This window comes from Gallus gallus, chromosome 1, assembly GCF_016699485.2.
Source record: "Gallus gallus isolate bGalGal1 chromosome 1, bGalGal1.mat.broiler.GRCg7b, whole genome shotgun sequence".
Taxonomy (NCBI): domain Eukaryota; kingdom Metazoa; phylum Chordata; class Aves; order Galliformes; family Phasianidae; genus Gallus; species Gallus gallus.
This window is the reverse complement of record NC_052532.1, coordinates 12,580,714-12,594,871: the sequence shown is the minus strand read 5'-3', so window position 1 is coordinate 12,594,871 and position 14,158 is coordinate 12,580,714. Positions and strand designations below refer to the sequence as shown.

Sequence of the window (14,158 nt, the reverse complement as noted above, 5' to 3'; positions counted from 1 at the left end):
AACTTATATAGGTTCATGCACATAGAAAAACATAAAGATGAAAACCCACCATATTCAGGGACCTGGCCTGTTCCACGTTTCAACAACAGTCGCACTCTCCTGCCACCAGACTTGATTAGCTCTATTGCTCTGGCATGTGTCATGTCCCTTGTGCTTTCTCCATTGATTTCAATTATTTGATCCCCTACCTGTCAGGTAAGAAGAACATTGAGTCAGACAGAATTGCAGGAAAATGAGCGTTTCAGGAAGAGACATATTCAATGGATCACAGGTTACTTGAATGACAGACAGACACATCAAGGCAAATTTGTTCCTGTCTGTCTGAAGGATATCACTGGCAGATTAAGTAACCTCCAAGATGGATTCTGAATGGGATGTATCAAATGCTGCTCATCTGCTGCTGAAATCAGAGTAACGTGTTTGTAACCTGTCTCGTGCCTCCTATACCAAAGGTGTTTTGTGAATTGCTTGATGCGTTGGAATCACTGGAAGCATGTTATCATGCTACGGTTCACCCTGTGGTGTTGTACTGTCCCGGGAGCACCACTGCTGCTTGGAATTGGCTGTTTTCATAGAAAAAAGAAAACATCAGAGTACAGACACTGAGATCTGCTACTTGAATATCCAAATCTTGGCGGCAAGGTTTCACACCAAATTTAGTGTTGCAAACTAAAGAAGGAAAGGCAAGTTGCTGCAGCAGCCACTACCCAGATCAAGCATGTGTGCTGGATTGTCAGGAGTGTGATTTGCAGTAGTTACCCACAGGTGGTTTTCGCTGCGGTGTCCGCTCAGAGCGACCATCCCCACAGCTCCGATTACAGATTTCTGTTGCTGCTCTCCTGGCTGCTTTGCAGTCATTCAGCCTCCTTAACACTTTTCTGCCTCTATTTCTCTGGCTACAAAGCAGAGCACTGCTGTCTGTGTGTCCCTCCCTGAACTCTCTCGCATCTTGCCTTGTTCTGGTTGTGCCTTTCACTCAGAAAGAAGCCAGCTGTGGGTGCAGGAAAACTCTGCACTGAGCAGCAGAGTGCTCACTTCACATGGTCCGCACGGCAGGCAGCGCACAGAGCAGTTAGTAGCCCTATTGCAGCTTGGTACAGTACCATGGCCACACAGTAATTGTGTGGGATGGGTCAGTGAGCAGCATGGCAAGGTGACAGCCCTGTATGAGCAGCACCGCAGCCTCCAGACGTGAGGTTTTGCAGCTGCATTGCAGACACGCTGTTAGAAGGAACACCTGGATGGAGATCCTGGTGTCGGTAGAGGTGTGTGCCCAGGAGCCGCGCTGCTGAGAGCTGTGTGAAGGTCTGAGCTGGGTGGGCTCAGCAAACTCATTTATCAGTGCTATGAGAGCACAGCTGCTCAGGGGGGTCACACCTGCCTCGGTCTGCATCTGTGTATTCCTCACTGTGGAGAGCTTTGTACACCGAACACAATGAAATATCAATGCTACGTACATCTGAGAGAGGGTTTTAAAGAGACTACACAGATCTCTGGATGATGAACACTTCCTTTTCCTCTTACAGGCTTCTGTTGACAAAACCAGCTCTTTGCTGGCCTTGGACATTGGAATGCTTTCTGTTTTGTATGCTTTCTTTGCTGCTATTGTATTTCTGTCAACCGAAAGTGTAATCCTCCAGAGGCTTTCTTTCCTTCCTGAGTCTGCAACACAGTATTTACCAAATAAACTTGCATAATATGAAATGTCAACAAGACTGCTAGCATCAAAGAAAGCTGGAAGGGATGTCAAGAAGTCATCTAGTCCCTACTTCTGTTCAGAGACAGAAAAAATGCTACTAAAAGCACTATGCCAGTGTTTCTCAATAGGAATTCATACCTTGTCAATAGGAGTTGCAGTCTATTTTAAGAACTCTTCCAGGGTACTGCATGCAATCTCCTCCAGTACTTTGTTTAACTAAAAAGCCATTGATCCAAATAAAACCTCTGAGCCTTGCTATTATGTTTGGTATTTGCTGTAGACTGAGCAGTAGAGGAAAAATCCAGGATAATTCGATGCCAAAAGGCCATATTTTTTGCAGTGCAAATTTCTTTCTTAGAGGATTTTCTCCGTTAGGAGGAATGGATGTAGCACACAGTATGGATTTTTAGATACTTCTGCTGACATCCAGCACAGCGACACACAGCAGAGGTGCTCCTGGGATCATGCAGTGGTTGGCCATGAAGGTCTCCTGTGCCACCCTGTCTTTTGCAGGGCTGGTTGGATGCAGCTGCTTCACATGCTCTGAGCAAGACCAGAAAATCCCTCTTACCACTTACATCACACAAAGACTAAACATAGATTTACAGCACTCTCCCCACAAGGAAGTTAGTAAGGACAAATGCAGATGAAATTCCAACAGTTTGAGAGAGCCTGCTTCTAAATGCCATGAAACAACAAAATCCTCATAGAAATCCTGTGAAAATCAAGCTGTCCTTTCCAAAGGTTTGAAAACAGTTCTTTTTTTTTTGTGCCGTGCTGCCTGAATATACCATGTTTTGCAGGAGGTATTTAGAATGATCTTGTTAGCGTGTTTTGAGAAAAGAAGTGCCAGATTAGATCAAATGAAGGAGGTGTTTTTAACGCTCCTTGATAAATAGCCTTCAAAATGAGTAACAATGAATGTTGTTCAGAGCACACACAGTCCTCCAAATAAAATCCCCTGCACCCCAGAGCAGAAAGACAGAAAGAGATTTTAATACAGTTTAATATGTAAAAAGGTTATGTTAATGCCACATTTTCCCTTGCTGTTTGCCTTTCTTCTGTTCTCGTTGGTCAATGTACAGGAACTACTTTGTATTAGTGTAACCTTTTCTGTGTTTCAGTAGGTTAATTTGTTTTCTCTGTAGGCAGCGAGTATCTGATCTGATAGTTCCTCTTTTTCATACAAAAGCATATGTGCAAACAGCCTTGGAAAGCTTAAAAAAAAAAAGCCTAGCATCCTGGGTATGTGAGTGAAGGACAGGAAAGAAAGAAGTTTGCAAAAATTGGGTGCTCTGAAATTTCCATTGCAAGGATTGAGACCAGAGGAAAAATAAATAGTGGAGGGAGCAGAGGGTTAATTGTTTTCCCTGCATTTGTGTCCTGTGGCTGACTGATGTGTAACTGAATTATGGCACCTGTGCAGCACAGGCCCAGCTCTGATTAGATAAGAAAAACAACACAGAAGAGAAATGCTATGAACAGCCTTGCCCTGGGAAGAGCTTCAAATAAACTTCCTCATATCTGGGGAATTCAGACAAAAAGAAAATCTTGATTGAGAACTGGTTTCCTGTGTGTCTAATAAGGTACAAATTCCTATTCCTAGTTTTTCCTGAAGTTCACATTTATAACCTCTCCTTTCTTCCCCCTACCCGTATGGATTCTCTGATGTTTGATACGAGGCCTTCACGCCACGCGCTTTCTCTCAGTCCGGGCATTCAGATGTGCTCTCTCCTCTTCTCTGCTCAGAAAGCAAAAAGCTTATCATAAAACAAACGTTACTCTCATGACCCTTGACAGATGCTGCTGGTGTAGATCATTCATTTGGGAGAGAGAAAGACCTGAAATTTTGCTCTGGGGCTATTTCTGCCATTTTAAAATCCAGTGATTATTGAAGAGGAGCTTGGATATACCAAGGTGAGGCCAGAGGTAAGGCTAAGGTGAGGGTGAGGAGGTCTAGAAAGTTTGTCTTACAGTGCACCCTCACTGCTCTCCTTTTAGGATCAAAAGCTGTTTCCCACAGTTTTATCCCCGTGCCACACATGATCTTTTTTAGGTAATTCTCCTTTGGGTACTTCCAAGTTCATACACAGTCCCCAAATTGCTAAGCTGGGGGGTAGGCAGAACTGATCAAAATGATAAAATTCTTCCCATGTGGGAGAAGCACTCTGGTTAATAATGCTTCCATAATGAGATTTTTTGCATTTTCGTAGCACATCAGGTTTGTGACTCATGGTTAGCTTAGATTCCAAATTTATCCCCTACAGTCTTATTCCCTATTTTAAATTGTGCATCTGATTTCTCTGCCCTAACAGAAGCACAGCGTGTTTCATACTGACTACTTCAGTACAAAAAGTTCATTCTGAAATCTAACTCAAAGTCTTTTTAAGCTCTCTGACTAAGGACCTTTTGGCATCAGTGAATTTTACTATTTATCAATAAGTCTCCAGTTATTAATGAATTTGTTGAATTGAGCTTATTTTGTTACAGACCCCTCAGAAATACACTTATAATTTAGGAGCAAACCACTCAGAGTATCTTCTGCGAGTGATTATTTTCGGTAACTACCTGACAGTGACTCCACCTAGATGTCATTTCTCCATCCCGTTTCTATGAATTTCCTATAAGGGAGTGCTGAAAGGTGAAAAGAAGATGCCTCATACCTTCTCCTTCCCATTTTTTTTTTTTTTTTTGCACAAAGAAATAAAAATGAAAATAAGAAATGAAAATCAGACTGATCTGACAAAGTTTCTTTTTTGCAATTTTTGTTCACATTCTTTTTCAACTTTCTGATAACTTGTCACAGATTATTTCTGAAAATGAAAGTTAAAGGAACTTCTGCTATTCTATTTTAGAAGTAGAGGATATGTTTTCCTTTCTTGAGTCTGCCACTAACTTCCTTGTCCTCCATGAATTCTTGGAGAACCAATCACCAGTAATGTAGAAATTACTTTCTCTAAGTCACTGAGCATACACAAACACCAGCAAGTTCAGCTGACTTTAATCTCAAAATTCTTTAAGTATTTTTTTCCTTACTCTTATCTCCACTCATTTGTTTTTGTTGAAATGTATACTGTTGAAAAGATGATCTTCTGAACATTTTGATGAAGATCGGGGAAAACACTGAATACTTCAGGCTTTTACACATTCTACACTTTCCTTCTCTTCACATTTATTTTAATGTATTTCTATTACCTTTTCACTTTTTATGCTTTCCTTGCAGACTGTTTGGATATCCATCTGACTCACTTAAACTTCCTTGTGCATTCGATAGGACACCAGCCACCTAACAGGTGTTGTAGCATCACAGTTTGAATGTCTGAATTGTTTATTGGGTATGACCCTATGATGTTAGATCCTCTCATTGAATGTGACACATTTGAATATCAGGCCATTATTTGTTTCATCACAATGCCTTTTGTAGAGATATAAAAGCTTTTTACATGAGACACCCAAATGTTCTAAAAGATAAGCTTCAGTGTGGCAGCATTATCATTTTGCAAGGTGTTTAGTTTCTCTGTCATTTTGCACTCATGGATTTCATTTTTCTTAAGAAATTAACAACAACAACAAAAATTCCCCAAGCCTGTAGAGTTAACCATCAGTAAAGTCACACCTCCAGCTCCCACACAATTCAGGTACCATTTTTGCATGACTGCCTGAGAGGATACATGCATCCTAATCACTACATTTCAAATCCACTATCAGCACAGGAAAGGTTTGAGAGTGCTACCCCTGAAACCTAATATGTTAATCTCACAAAGCCTTAGACTGTCTTTGACTCTTTAGAATAAATGCTAACTTGAAGATGTCATTACACAGAGTCAGTGTGCAGAGCTACAATGAACACAACTCTTTGCTAGCTGTCAGTGGTTGAGAGGCCAGTCATGTAAAGCAGCCAATGGACTCCTTCCTGTTCTCAATAGCAGACCTTGCATCATGTCTCCCCCCAGAAACAGCAGCAACCCTGATCTGTAACCTTCCTGGCAGTCTTCAGGAGAGATTATAAAGCCTTAGCAATCAGACATAGCCACTAGCCAAAGGCTAAAGTGCACTGGTAAGGTGGCCTGGGAAGCTTGCATAACTGTTGCCATCTGTATTTATTCTCAAGAAACATGCTTGTTCCAGATATGAATCTGAAAACTTTTATCCAAATTAATTTCCCATTGTGTTTCTTTCTTCCTACCAAATGTGGCCCTGGCAGAATATTCATTTTCTTTGATATAAATGCTTACCCAAATTCAATGGTGCTTCTCTTGATCTGATGGCATTTGATGAAGACAATGCTCCTCTCTTATATTCTTACGGTGTTCAAACACTGAAAGCTTCCCTCAGCTTAATGCTTTTAAAGTTGAATATTAATGGCTTAAACTTAAATATGAAAGTAGTTTGTGTGTACGGGAAATGTCTCTTAACAAAATCTGCTTCAGTTCAAGTTAATTCAGACTATCCATCCATGCATAAGGACAACTGAGGTATAAAATTGGACACCATGTTTTCTGGCAACAATGAGAAGATAATATTCCTAAGGAGTGCTTAAGCGACATCACTATTGATAGGTTAATTAGAAAGAAAATTGTAAAGCTTCTCTGAATCATTAGAATAAAGAGTCGCCAATACATGTGAGCTTTGCTGCAGAATCTTTGCTCTGGCCATATTTTATGATTATTATAAGCTGTGTTGTTAAAAAAAAAGCCAATCAGCATATACAAACAAAATTTCAGAAGCAGGAAAAATCAGAAAGAAATATATATAGTTTTACTGTAATTAAGAAGCTTTTCCTTGTTCAACTGTGTTTCTAAACTGCTTGTGATAGCCCTGTGTACATTTGCCTCTGCTAGCACATCTCTAAGCAGGTGTATAGTTCCCTGTTGCACAAAATGAAATTAATTGCTGATGCACATTTTCATACCCTGTTAAATGAGGAAATCTAATGGAGAAAAAAAAAAAAAGCAGTCTCAAATGATTTGTGCAGAGGGCATTACTATCTGTCATTTTATTAATGTGTTTTCTAATTAAACCTCAGGAAAGAGACTAATTACACTTAATTCCTTTTTATATGGGCATTCCATTTTTATAACTCAAGCTTGGATTTTGCATATTATTTGTTGCTGTTGTTATTGTTGATGACTCCAAAAGGCTGAGAGACTGTCTGTTCTTGGAAAATGAACAAAACAGCAACTCCCAAATATTTCTCTTGGTCAATTTCCAAGTGATGTTGAACCCTAATATCATTGCCCGGATTTAGGCACACGCTTGATATCTGCTCTGCAAATTTCCTCACTGCAGAGAATTTGCAGTGCCTGGAAATCCCACCGTGTATTTCCAGTTTTGGAATCAACAATACACTCACTTCCCTGAGTGTATTGTTGATACAAAAGCTTGGACTTCTCAGTAAAAGAAACACATTTCTCTTTGGAGGAATTACAACAATATGTTCCATGCCTCATTTGAAGCGAGCTCCAAAAGGATATCAAGTGACAGTTTCTTCTCTTTGGAGGTCAGTCAGCTGTTTAAGCGGGGAAGACACCTTTTCCCCTTCTTCTGAGAGAGGGAAAAGCATGAGAGCTGCTATTACAGAAAGAGAGCTTGAAAACTGTAAAATGTATATGATTACATGTCTGCATACAGTGAGGAATGCATGAGAGAAAATGAGGTTTGCAGTGGTTGGTCGTAACAGAACAGCAAAGGGGACTCACTGTTCTATGATAGACTTGATGCCTTCTGCAGCACTGCTGCAAAATAACTCAGGTGTATGTGAATTAAAGATGTCAAAAAAGGAAAATTCATTACCTTACTGGAGAAAAGTGTGTAACATTACATTTTTAAACAGAGCTAGAATGACTCAGTATAGAATAATGTAATGTTAATAGCTATTTCACTACTGCAATCATGGATGGGAACCAGTAGAGATTGTTAAAAAGGAAGAAAAAAAAATGTTGCTGTCTCCCTGATGGACTCAGATAGTCCCATTAGGCAAATGCAAAGCAAACTCAAGATTTGACAGGCAGATTTTAAAGATCCTCTGCAGAATCCTAAGCATAAATGTTCACGGGCGATGCTTCATCCAAAGTTGCATTCAAACAGTGAAACAGAAAAAAAAACATGAACTCTAAAAAGGAAAGTGCTAAAGCAAGAGTTAAGAATATACTTGCAAAGGGCCAAGGAGCCAAAATCTCAAAAGATAGTTCAGGTGCAAGATAAAAAAGACCACCAAAAAAAGAAAAGAAGGAATTATCTGCATCGATGTTCGCTGAAGAGGAGGACAGCCAAACTTATGCAAAGGGCATGCTCAACAGGGGTCAGCCTGAGAATGAATCCAACAGCAGCGCCAGTGGGAAAGTCTGCAGAACAAATTGATAAAGAAAATAGGAAGAAACCACCAGATGTAGATGGCGCTCATCCTCAACTCTGAAGGAATTTGGATATGAAACTGCTGAACTACAGGATGTAATCTGCTGTCTAGATCAGTAAACGGCCTAGTAATAGAGGAATGGGAAGTGGCAAGCGTGACACCTGTCCTGAGGGACAGCCCTGGAAAGCAACCAAGTGAGTCTCCTGTTCATCTCAGCAGACGGGCGGAAGCAATAAGGAGGGTGAGGGTTAGCTGGCACGTGGATAATTATGATATACTGGAGAAGGATCAGTGTACCTTTTGTAGAGGGAAGCCATTCCTCATGGAACTATTACTGGTCAATGAAGCTGACAATGACTATGTAGATAAATGTGATCTGGTTAGTATACTGACATTTTCAGAAAGCTTTTAATAGTAAGAGCCTCCAGTAAAGGCTCTGCTGTGGAAGGAGAAAGAATAGGGTCTGTTAGGTAAGAGATTAAATTCAAGGGGAAAAAAGCTGGAAATAAGTGGTCAATTTTCACAATCAAAAGACTTTACTATGGTGATTATTCTGTTCAGCGTATTTGTAAATGGCATGCTGAAAAGGCTGAAGATTGAATGACAAGATTTGCAGGCAACACAATACCATGCAGGACTGTCAAATTTAAATTTAATGTTAAAAGCTGTGGAAAGATAGCACAATAGTGTGTGTTAAAGAAGCAGGCAAAATTCAGTAGTGCTAAGTGTAGTACGTGTGGAAAATTACAGTCACTCTAAATTAACCATTACTCCTGAAGAGGCAGATCGTAATCCTTGTGATTAGTTCACTGAGATGTCAGCCCAGTCAAAAAAGCAAACAGAATGTTAACCATTAAGGAAAGAATAGAGATTAAAGGAGAAACTGTTATTTCATTCAAGAGCAACAGTATCTTGAAAACTGCAGGTTGCTCTGGCACTTTCACCTTCAAAAGAATGCGATAGACCCAGAAACGGTTCAGAGGCCAGTGAGGATGGTCAGTGGTAAAGAAGAGCTCCTTTATGAGGAAGATGAAACAAACTGCTAAACTCGAGCAGAAAAAAGATGGGTATGACATTGGTCATTAGAATAAGAGATACGGAGATGAGGAAGAAATCATAATATTACTGTTGTAGCTGTCATCTAAAAAAAAAAAAAAAGACTTTTTTTTTTTTTAAACAGTACAAACATTGATCTTTGGAAACTCTTGATAGAGTGTATCAGTAATGTCAAAAGCACAACCAGTTCAAATAAATGGATAGAAGTAATTCTGAATACTAAAAATGAAAATTCCAGCATAACAAATCTGTACAGCACTGACTGCCAGGAGCTTCGCTGTTATACCCAGTGAGAAATCATTTGATATTTGTTCTACAATCCTTTGCTAGGTAAGCATTATCTACTCATCCTTTTTTGGAGTGATGATACTAGGCTGGGTGGGATGTAGGAATGGGTCTATTATTTATATTCTTTCTGTATTCTTTCTTTTTCTATATATGTGAACTCTTCCAGTTCTGGCTTGTGGCAGTTTGGAAAACACAGAAGAGAGGCTGCCTTTATCATGCCTGTGGCTGGGCAAAATGTTTCATGTGTCAGAGTGACATAATTTGGTGTATTCTTATTTTTTTCTAACTCTCCAGACACTCGATTTTTGAACTTAGAGCTGATTCATTTTTAGACCTCAAAAGATTTATAAAGCTACTATAAAATACAGAATTAAATATGGTGTCTGCCTTCCAAATAAGTATCTTATTCATAAAAATTCATACTAAGCCATTTCAAGCAAGTTTATTATCTTGTTCCTTTTTCATAGCTGATTTGAAGGACTTTGCTATTAGACAGAGAGTTACAAAGATGATTTTACTCTGCCCAACACAGTACATTCTTTAAGAGAATGATTTTAATTACATGTGATAGAAATGTTCTTTCTCCCTATCTTTCTTCAAACAAATTTTAAAAATACAACATTCAGCTTTTTTGAGAAATGCTGAATAATAGTTCACATACAGTTAATCCAGCCCTGATTTATTAAGCTTTTACTCTGTCAAAAATATATTCAGCATCCTGTAGGACATTATTCTGCATTTCTTTGTTGCAGACACACGAATGTTGATCAGGTTTATGTCTACATGCCAACATATTCCTTGAGTTTCCCACTTATATTAACCTAGTATCCAGCTCTGCTCATCACAATCTGACTTACAGCTCACGTGCTCAAGTATCCCAGTTGAATTCCCAGAGTTCAGATCAATCACACCCACTCTTGCTGCAAGTGAGGATGGACAGACAGTGATTTATGTAGTAGGGAATTGGCACATGAATGAGATTACCCCAAGGGGCTGCGCAGTTCAGTGGGAAAACATAGCTAAACATCTTACTGTACTGTTCAGATGGATCACAAATCACAGAATAAGTGGATGGGACAAAGGATATCTTTGTCTTTATGTTCCACTGTAATGACAGTGTTGACATTCACTGAACGCTTACTATGAAGGTAAGATTTATATTACAGCATAAAGTAAGACAGGTATGCCGCAGGATTTAAGGGTAAGTGCTAGTTATGTAGGAAAGATTGGCTACTTAAGTGACATGAATCACACTGGAGGCATTTGTCTTTTAGATACGTGCACAAGACCCTAGTCAAACAAGCTGGTGGAGGACTGTATGCTCCAGGGGCATTCCTCTGTCCCTTAAATGTGTGCATAGAATCCATTTTTAAGTATCTAAATATTAGTGACTTTTCAGTGTAATTTCTGACAGCCTTCTCAAGCCCTCACTCCCACTGAGTTACCTGCAGCTGGCTCCCTGCTGTGACTACTATATGTATATATGAATAGTGATTACTCAATGCACCCAAAGAAGACTTTTGAGGCTGTTAGGACCTACCACTGCTCCTTTCCCCTTTATGCTTTCTGTAACCAGCAAGAAGTCTTCCAACATCTGCTTATCTGCGTTATTCTAAACACAGACTTCAATGCCTTTTAAGAACTGGAGTTTTGCTGAAGTAACTCAGCACTATATCTCAAAGACTTTGGTATTTTTCTGATCCTGAATAGGACTACAAAGTTTGCTGTGGCAAAAATTAAGTGTTAACACTGGTTAATCCTTGGTTTACTTTTTTTGTTACTGTGATTGAACTAAATGTTTGTAAGGAGGTAATGATGGATCAAGCCTTTTCTCTTTCCTTCTTCCCATTTTGTTGCTGTAGATTTCTTGACTGGATAAGGAGATGTCACTGTCATCCATTATTTCTACTGTCTGAAAACCGCTTGTATTTTTAATACTTTTTGCTTTAATCACTGTCAAGCTGAACTGAGCTACTTCTTGATCACCATGCTTATGGACTGCAACCTCTGCAATTCCGAAGGAGACTGTAGCAAATAGCCCTCCAATGTGGGGCTAATTGCATAGCCTAAACAGACACTACATTTGTCTTTAATGAAAAATCTTGGTGAGGGTTCACACCAGTGAGGAGCCAGTGCAAACTGTGGGGTGTGCACAGCAACATCCTCTTACAGATTCCCCCTTATTGTAAATAAATTTTTCATTATTCCTCCTGAGCTTTTAGTGTACGGTCTGTGGTATTATTTCACATTTACCTCTTCCTCTCTTCCCTTTGGAGTGCAGCTACAAAAGGCTGAGATAATCCTACAGAAACTTTTTCTGGAGCAAATGAAGAAGCAAAGCAAAATGTGTGGAGCATAGAATCACGAGGATTAAGAGGCAGCACCTGTGTCTGAAGCTACAGATACTGCATGTGACTACTAGAGAGTATTTCTGGTACAAGGTTTGGCAGTGGATCAGGAATTTTACTAAACAGTACACGTGGCAGCCCTTCCATTTCAGCTTAGATTTTGTCTTTGAGATGTCAGACACCAGCTACTGAAGATGCTTTTAATATAAAACGATGATACATTGCATGAGGACATGCATCTATGGAAGCTGAGTTAAATTTAAGCCTCAGAGACAGAAAGATAACTACACCGGTGGAAACGGATGACTTTCATCTTTTAAAAACCTATAAATCAAGGTCTGCTATAAAGCAACTAGATGAACACCAAGCAAGAAGCAAAAAAGAAAGACAAAACGAGAAAACTCTATGATGAACAGGGAAGAAAAAGACTTCTGCTTTGCTTGTTATATAAAAGCCTTCCCAAACACTGCTGGGATATAATTACCTGAAGCTACTCTAAATTTTGCCTACATGTCAGTTCTTGCTATTTGTATAGTGAAATCAGAATACCTCAAATTTATTTCTGAATGTGTGACTTGAGACATATGGGAGTGTCCAGCTCTGAGGAGATGGTTTATATTCCCTTGTTAAACTCCACTGTTGTACAGAGTTTACGGAGTCCAGCTAGATATCTGACAACATATTGCATATTGTCTTGAGAAGCCTGAAGAGTTGGTCTTGATCCTAATTAGTTTCTTCTAGGGGATGCAGCTAGCAATAGCTAACTTTCACTTGCCACCCTACTGTTTTGAAGCCTGATATACAGGATTTTTAAGTGGGCTTACACTTATATCTCCCACGGCATAAGAGAGGGCTTCAAGGTATGATTTTCATGGGCACTCTGCCCCTCTTGTTGTAAGTAGCAATGCAAAGGCTATGTCATCAGAAAGAAAAAGTAGAAGCAATTGCCTGACCTTTTATTTGAGACATTTGCAAAGAGGGAAATGACAATTTTGAATAATGTTGAATGCTTGTACATGGGTTTTGACAGCAATTTCAAATGAAATGCTTATGCCCTCCATGATCTGAATCCTCAGTTATGTTTCCTTCTGAATAAGAGACCAGATCCCTCTTGGCTGCTTGCCTTTTTTGGCCATTGGCTCTTGAATATTGTATTCTTTTTTCTAGGAATGATCCTTGATGTAGGTGGATGAAATTTTTTGAATAAAGTGGTGTGAACTCTGTTATCATGGGAAAGGATGAAATACACAGATTGCTAGTTTGCAGAGTGCCATGAACCTGTCCACAGCACCTCTTGGTTACTATTATAGGATAAGTCTCACTGCACTGCTCACTTGGCAAGCTAGAACAGACTGAAGCCTCACAAATTCTTATGCAACAGCAGCATGGAAGTTGACAATAAACACTGTAGGAATATCTTGTCCCTTGTGTCTATTTCTAGATCCAAGCCTGTACAAATGAAATAAAGAGGAGCACTGGCAGCAGAAAAGCAACAAAACAAAGAGCCAAACAAAGAATGCAAAGCATGACAGATATAAAATTCTGAAGTGCTTGTGTTTCAGAAGTCTGCTTTACAAATATATTAAAAAATGAGAAAAATTGTGTTGGTAGATGTGAGAAAGTTAGAGATAGGGCTAACTGGTGTATGTAGTCTGAGAAAAATGAGTTGACAAGGCAATGAAGCTAGAACTGTCAGAGATGAGAAGTATGACTTTTATGGAAGAAGTGAAAAAAAGGATGTAACTCATGAAGTGACAAATGACACAGATGTACATTGTGTATTAAAAAGCAAATTTTGTCCCCATTCTTCATGAATTTCACATTCAGTAAGCCTAATTGTGCAGTATATTCTGTATTCTTGCAGTCTTCAGCCACAGGTTCTTTGAAGCTGGTTACAATGAGCATGCTGGCTGCAGTAGATATACCATTCACAGCAATAACAGATCTGTCTGTTGATCATATCTCATACATCTTGGAAACATTATGAGTATTTTTAACAACTCTCCTGAGAGCAGTTGACGGTTCCGTTCTCATTTTCAAGAAAAGGAGAAAGGAAGACCCAGGGAACTACAGAACAGTGAGCCTCATATCCATGCCTAGGAAGATTATGAAGCAGATCCTACTGGAAGATATGTCAAGGCACATGTGAGGCTAGGAGGTGATCTGAGACAGTCAGAATGGCTATACCAAGGGCACATAATGCCTGACCAGTCTGGTGGCCTTCTACAATTGGGTGAGGCCATCAGTGGACAAAAGATAGGCAACTGATGATGTCTACCTGAATATGCACAAAACCTTTGATATGGTCCCCATCACAGCCTTATCTTTAAAGTGGAGAGATATGGATTTGAAGGCTGGATTACTTGGTGGCTAAACAGTTGGTTGGACAACCACAGCCAGAGGGTCATTGTC

General features: G+C 39.6%; 1 protein-coding gene across 15 annotated transcripts in view; it reads right to left on the bottom strand.

Moving 5' to 3' along the window:
* The window catches only part of MAGI2 (membrane associated guanylate kinase, WW and PDZ domain containing 2), a 726,830-nt gene that overhangs the window by 23,774 nt on the left and 688,898 nt on the right, over positions 1 to 14,158 (bottom strand). For 14 of the 15 annotated variants that reach the window (NM_001396254.1, XM_040685423.2, XM_040685432.2 and 11 more), the window contains one exon: positions 50 to 188. The exons of the other annotated variant lie outside the window; for it this stretch is intronic. In NM_001396254.1, the coding sequence (NP_001383183.1) occupies positions 50 to 188 (139 nt within the window). The remainder of the gene's footprint in view (positions 1 to 49; positions 189 to 14,158) is intronic. 15 annotated transcript variants of the gene reach the window in all.